Source organism: Mixophyes fleayi, chromosome 4 (assembly GCF_038048845.1).
Source record: "Mixophyes fleayi isolate aMixFle1 chromosome 4, aMixFle1.hap1, whole genome shotgun sequence".
In the NCBI taxonomy this organism is placed as follows: domain Eukaryota; kingdom Metazoa; phylum Chordata; class Amphibia; order Anura; family Limnodynastidae; genus Mixophyes; species Mixophyes fleayi.
The window spans coordinates 229,479,683-229,487,286 of NC_134405.1; the positions used below are offsets into that span (position 1 = coordinate 229,479,683).

The following is a 7,604-nucleotide window of genomic DNA, read 5'->3' on the forward strand; positions in this document are numbered from 1 at the left end:
TTCTTTTTATAGAATACTTGTAAGGTACAATATAGAATCAGTAAACATGTTTGCATGCAATGTTGAATTATGAAAGTATAAAGAACATTAGCAAAAATATTGGGTTAAGCTTTTATTTAAGGTAACATGGTCTTACCAAAAAAGTTGCGCTTGTCTTCAAAATATTTGTTGCCATACTTGTCCAAGCCAATAAGTGTGCCTGTTTTTAGATCACTAGATCTGCAAGAAACAAGAATAAAATGTGATACAAATGCACAGTAGCATCTCAACTTAAATGTTAAAACTGTAACTAAACCAGATTAAATATCATTTTCAGATGAAAAGAAAACTGCCTGAAACTTATAGGGATTTTCTGCTAAATAATTTGGCTTGTACATGTCCTAATGTAAAGTTTACAATACAGTATATATTTTACATTCTACTTTCCTTCTGTAGCTTTAAGTACTGTATATACATTACATATAGTAGAGTTTTTTTTATTTTCTTTACCCCATAACAGAGATAGCTCTACTGGAAGAGTATAAAAAAATACAATTGTATCGTGAATGCAGCTTAGTACGGTGTCTCAAGGGTCAGAAATAAAGCCCTCTACTTGATAACAATACATGGGCACAACAAGATATAGATGCTAGAAGAAAAACAAATGACAGCTAAATGTTGCAGGAGAGCATACAAACACCAATAAAAATCATTGGAAGGTAGGAAAGCTCTTTCAATATGTTCTGTATAGTATAAAACAGATCATTGTCTAATTGATCTATATTATAAAAGGATATCAACTAAATAAACGTTTTCTACAACAGACTCTCATCCACAATTGCTGTTTACCATCTAAAGTCCTGAATATTCACCAGTAAAAAGAAAGTCATACAAAATCATCAATATAGTTCTTAAAGATACACACCTTTCCTATAGATGAAGTTGTACAGCAAATGAACTATTAACTACTAGTAGTTGAACATTTAGTAGTCTGTGTATAAAATGATATAAGAAAACATTGCTTAAGACTATTTTAGTGCAATCAATAGACAGATTGGCTTACTGGTATTCTGCAGTCTTTGACCTTCTTGTTTGAAAACCCTGCAAAATCACTGGTTGAAATAGCAGAGATTCAAGCAAGTAAAGAAAGAGGAGCATAACAAATTGAGGAAAGAAAAGGGGGGCATGAAAGAATGGAAATGGAGGGAAACTTTAGGGGGTGAGGGAGGTGATGTTGGAACATAGGGAAATAATATTAAACCAATTCTTACTGTAACTGTACAGCTCACCTCATATTATGAATATAACTAATTTTGTCCTCGACTTGTACATATGAGCAACAGTACTGCACCATGTTAAATGGTTTGTATGCCACATACAATTCTCAGTTGCAGATCGTGTGTTGTATGTATGGCTGGCTGCACAGTACCATTTCTCAGTATCACTTCTCTTATTCTCTACGCAATTCAAAGTATCTGTTCTTATTGTGTTTTCTCTTCTTATGTGTGCAATTCCTGACATCTATGTATATCCTGCATGTTTGGGGGAAAAAAGCCAGTTAGCATCATTTCTCTTATCCAGATGGCTGCAGGATATTCTTGGCATATGTTATTCTTAAGGTGCTTGTGTCAAGATATGAGGAGGGGAACGGAAGCAAGCGGGGGTCCACAGAGTAATACAGTGAAAGGAACAGAGTGAGACTCGGTCAAATTGATGGGGAAGACTGAAGTATGTATGTATACTAGGGATGCTCACGCTCAGTTTTTCCGAAAACCGTATGTTCAGAAATGACACAAATCCCTAAGGAGAGTCTATCCACGAGTGCTATGTCTAAGCCTGACCTTTCTTATACTGTACTCATAAGCCTCCTTTCACCATTTCTGCAAATGTGTGGATAAGCAGCCCAAGTGTAGCTGGTGATATAGAAAATGAGGATGCCACTTTGGATTTGCAACAGGATGAGGGGGATATTTGTGTAGCTGACGACGGCGCTAATGAGGATATCTTTTTTTCCTAAAATCACATTATTTTGTAAGCTTGCGAGCAGGGCCTTCTCAACTCTTTGTCTGTTTTACTCAGTTTATTTATTAGTTTACTGTGTTTGTCCCAAATTGTAAAGCGCTATGGAATATGTTGGCGCTATATAAATAAATGATGATGATTATTTTGCTTTTTATCCCCCCTACATTATTAACGTCAACAACACTAATTTCAAGTCATTTGCAGTCAATTTTGACCACCTCACAGGTCACAATATTATTTTCATACACTTTCAAACAAAGATTGCAGAAGTTCTTGCCAGTGATAAGAAGAAGGCCATTGTCATGCCTGGGTATAAGACCAAAAAAATCCACCCCTTATGTGTGGAATTATTTTTACCCAAATCCTGACAACAGTTGTCTAGCCATTTGTAGCGTTTGTAAAGCCACAATCAGTAGGGGTAGGAACTTTAACCATCTAGGAACCTCATCCATGTTACGCCATTTGAAGAGAGTTCATGGCAAGCTCTGAGGAAAATCAGAAACTTATGCTAAAAAATAACAAGCAGTCCAGTATCATCTACCTACCTTCTCTCAGCTAGATCCCAGCACCTGCAATCTACACCCCCAACACCTTCATCATCAATATCCTCACAAGTGATCAGAGCTAGCTCTGCATCCAAGTTGCTAAGCATAGAAGACTCCTCCCCTATCCAGGATTCCTCTGAAAAATTCTTGACCGTTAGGCACACTGCTGCTGTTGGGGATGAATCTTCATCCCACAAGCAGACCAAAAAGAAGACTACTGGTAGTTTACAACAATTGACTGTTAAACAATCCTTTGCAAGAGGAAGCAAGTATGACAGCTGTCACCCAGTCGCAAAGCGGATCACAGTCGCCATGGTCACTTTGCTAGTATTAGATCTGCGTCGAACATCCACAATTAATGCATCTGGTTTTAGACAGTTAATTGAGGTCTTGTGTTCCCATAACCAATTTCCATCTCAACACCATTTTACTAGACAAGCAATTCCTCACCTGTATCAGAAGGTTATAAAAATTTTAATTATTGGGCTACAAAATGCCATCTACCCAATGTACACTTAACCATAGATAAGTGGACAATCGGAACTGGGCAAACTAAAGATTATATGACCGACAGCCTACTGGGTCGGTGAATCGTCTTCAGCAGCAGGAACAGCAGCAGCATCTAACTAAAAATTCCAAATTTTTCAGAGGTAGGCTACTTTGTGTATCACCGGCTTCACAAAAAGGCCAACCGAAGACAGCCTGTTAGAAAATCTAAGGGATAGGCATAGACAATGCTTATTGGAAAACAATGAAATTACTTTAATAGGGACAAGGTTAGAGTTCAGGATAATACTGTCTACATTTCAATTGTTGTCCTAATAATAATAATAATCAATGTCATTATATTGTCCACTTTATAACCTTGTCTAGTTTGCTGCCCATTAATCTTATCAAGTCAAGGACAATTTCATTTTGCACCCTTTTTTCTGCCACTGCTGTGTGGCAATGTTTCCTAGATGTGCTATAAATTGGCATATGTTTGTGCTATTGCTCTGTTGCTCAGTAACCAGCCAGCTAGCTGCAGTCTTACAGTTCATTGACAGCACTGTTACCATAGCTGCCTTAAGCCCATTGGTAGCTTGTTTTGTGGGGGCCCAAACAAACCAAGCACTTTAGCCACAAAAGTGTCACTCCTTGTCGCTGAAGTGCTTGGTTTGTTAAACTGTACATGTCCTTTTTAATAACTAATATAAGGGTGGGTGGTAGGGCCCAAGAACAATTCCATCTTGCACCACTGTTCTTTTCTGTCACTGCCGTGTGGCAATGTTTCCTACTTGTGATACAAACTGCCATGTGTTTGTGTCGTTGCTCTGTCTCTTCGCCAGCCAGCTTGCTGCAGTCTTTGGCCGAAAGTGGATGCAAACAATATTGTGACCTGTGAGGTGATATGGTGGTAAAAATTGACTGGAAATGACTGCAAATTAGTTTTATTGAAGTTAATAATAATGTAGGAACAAAAAAATAACCAAATTATCTGATTTTAGCATATTTTTGCAATTTTTTAAAAAATACAGATCCAAAACCAAAACACGTGAGGGCGTTTTTGCCAAAACACGAAGTTAATACAGATCCAAAATCAAAACACGGGGGTCAATGAACATCTCTAATGTCTACATACATACACAAAAGGGAGATACTCCATGGAATTTTTTCTCTATTTAATACTGATAATTCTGTTGATCATTATTATTTTCACAATACTGGATTAAAACACCGCCATTTGTTAAAAAGGATGATATGTTATGAAAAGTATTACCAAAGAAGAGCATATTTGTGACACAAAAAGCACCTACACTGCATATTGGCAGACAGATTATCCCTGAGTATAGTTATCTCAGGATGTAGTCGAAATGGCGACAATTAAAATGTCACCATTCAGACCATACTGTCAACAATCAGAACATCGATACAGTTGAAATTACAACATTTAAAGCGGCAATGCTGGCACTACCTAATAATACAAACATCCTCCTGCCTCCACCCCTCCCCCCACCAGCACTATCTAATGAAAAAGAAAAAAATTAATCCCCCCCGCTGCACTACCACTGGCAGGGTACCTACTACAAAAAAATAAACAACCACCCACTACCCAACAGCTTAACTCTAGTGCCACTAGCCTAGGCTGACCCCCTGGATTTTACGAATACCTGCACTAGGCTTTGCCAGCCGGGGCTGGGGGCTCTATAGCAGGGGAACCCGCAATAATAAAAAGCAACAGCCCTTAATAATATACAAGCATTCATTGCTATTAAGTTTTCATAATGGATTAATAGTTCAGTATATCTAGTATATGATATTCTGTATAATTTTAAAAACATTCAAACACAATTATGGATCTATAATAATTATGAAAATATAATTGTTATTGTGTGTGATATTATATAAATAATATCCTTGATGCGTTTGTTCATATTCCTGTATGGATTCTTCTTTTTTTGACAAATGACTGTTTAAGGAATATAAATTTAATGTTGGATGAGTTTTGAGGGAGCTTAAAAGTCTTCCATATACTGAGCATTAAACAACAAATTGTGAATGTGTAAACAATTCAATCATTGGTTCAGTGATTAGCACTTCTGCCTCACAGCGCTGGGGTCATGAGTTCAATTCCCGACCATGGCCGTATCTGTGTGGAGTTTGTATGTTCTCCCCGTGTTTGCATGGGTTTCCTCCCGCACTCCAAAAACATACTGGTAGGTTAATTGTCTGCTATCAAAATTGACCCTAGTCTCTCTCTGTCTGTGTGTATATTAGGGAATTTAGACTGTAAGCTCCAATGGGGCAGGAACTGATGTGAATGAGTTCTCTGTACAGCGCTGCGGAATCAGTGGCACTATACAAATAAATGGTGATGATGATGATAATCTTCACAATGTATTCAAACAAACCAAAATAAAATTGAAGTGCAGAACAGGGGAGACTCTATGATACAGCAATACTGACTAAGCTACTTTAGACCATATTCTACTAGCAATGTTAATGACATTATGACATATCTTGCAATCATAAACTAAAATCTGAAAATGTAATTTATGTTTATCAATCCTCATCACAACTATCACTGAAACTGTTGGGAACCATTGAACAGACAACAGGCATGAGGTGCATATAACCTGAATGTTACTAAGATGCTGGAAAACGTGCTGTAAATACAATATCATGGCGAGACAATGATGCTCTCCAGTAGACTTTCAGATTATGGATAGTAATCATATTTTCTTAGAATACTCATCCTCTATAAATCCTAAAGTAACAATTAACCTGTCAGCCTCAGCAGGATGAAGTCCAGACCTGAGTTTTGAATAGGTCCCGATCTTATAACTCAACATTGCACTGCTGACCTATTCATTAGGTTTCATATCATGTCTAAGTCCATCAGAGGTCAATCAGCTTCATCTCCGATACAAGGTGACAGCCAAGGTGGATGGAAGGGGCAGAAAGACCGCTGTACCGCTCCAAATGTCTGACCACCGAGCAGGACTGTGCGTCCCCGAATCTAACCTGATAAATTGCCAAAAAGAGCCCCGGAGCCCGCCGTGTGCCCGGATCTGCTGCAGCGCCCTCCGCACCAGCTGCATGTACTCCGCCATCTTCTGGTGGCTTCCCCAGCCGCAGTCCGTCTCACACAGCGCTCCGGGTGGAAACAAGGCAGGTTCACAAACAGTTCCAGTATTTAGAACGCCTTCATCCTTGCCCTAAAACGACTTATTGTTGTTGCAGATAATCAATAATTGGCATTTCCAACTAGAAACAGAGTTTTCAGGGACAAAGTGATGCTGGACAAACACATAGTATGTATTAATGGCACAAAATACTTAGAATCCCACCCAGTATATCAATATCACAATCTAGTTAAAAAATGTTAACCAAATTAAGAAGCACTTAGCAGGCCAGGAATCAGGATACAGATAAAACCTGAACTCTCTTATGCCTGAATATTGAATTATCTGACAAGTGAATTGTGCTGTAACTTCCTCGAATTACACCAAAATGTGTCCAGTAAACCATCATGTTGGCCACGACTCCCAAATTGGTAAACTTAATTTCCAGGGACTCTTCATTTCTGTGTAGAAACACCCACACAAGCCACACTCTGTGCTGGCTAGATGTGCTCTTGAACAATACAATTCCCATAATATGGCCACTGACTATGGTTATAATGTGTTTTAAAATGCCGTATTCATCTTTAAATAGATAAAACCAACGTTAAATTAAACTAAAATGTAATGACTAAATTACTTTATTAACAGAATTAAATAACTTTTTATTACACTACATTATATGTAGAAATGTTTACAACAGAGCATAATGAATAAATAACTATATTATCAAACACTTTATTAAAGGAATTTCTTTATACACCACAATATATGTGTGACCAGGGGCGGGCTGGATTTTTACCGGCGGCCGCATCCCGCATCATCGCACAGGCGGCCGCATCACATGACACGAGATGTGGCCGCGTCTTTAATGACGCGGCCGCATCCCGTATCCCGAGATGCGGCCGCCTGTGCGCCCCCCCGGGCTGAAATTGCCAGCCCGCGCCTGTGTGTGACGAAATATAGTATATCTAATGACTGACTGTTATTTTCTGTTGAATTTATGTATAACACTGCAAATATTTTATGTAACCTTTCAAAGTGTATCTTGTTATCTGATCTGAGTCTGACCTAGGCAAGTATCAATGGTCTTGTGAAAATAGCCAGGCCCAGATAAATCTCCTGAGTAGTTTGTGTATGCAGAGGATTTAGACTTAGCCAAGCCGAACTATGAGCAGAGGTGAGACTTCAAGGTCCTTTGGACATTCCGATCTCAGCTCACTTTGAAAGCCCTGTGACGTTTGGAAGATCAATCTGTCTTTATTGACAGCTAAATTCCTAAGGTGGGGGGTGAAGAGCCAACAAGAAATGGTTTAAAATCTTCTTCTTTAGACATCAGATTGTGCATTTTATGAGGGGTCTATCAAGACTGAAATGTCCCATCTTTTCAATTGTGTTCCCTCACACACAGCCAGTCTACCTCGTAAGTAGTACTCGGATTTTATTTCCTATTTTA

General features: G+C 38.6%; 1 protein-coding gene across 1 annotated transcript in view; it reads right to left on the reverse strand.

Annotated features, from left to right (window-relative positions):
- The window catches only part of NDUFA12 (NADH:ubiquinone oxidoreductase subunit A12), a 32,812-nt gene extending 26,614 nt beyond the window's left edge, over positions 1-6,198 (reverse strand). The window contains exons 1-2 of the mRNA XM_075209409.1: positions 6,051-6,198; positions 137-219 (exon numbers count right to left, since the gene is read on the reverse strand). Of these exons, the coding sequence (XP_075065510.1) occupies positions 137-219; positions 6,051-6,139 (172 nt within the window). The 5' untranslated portion in view covers positions 6,140-6,198. The remainder of the gene's footprint in view (positions 1-136; positions 220-6,050) is intronic.
- Between the last annotated feature and the right edge of the window lie 1,406 nt (positions 6,199-7,604).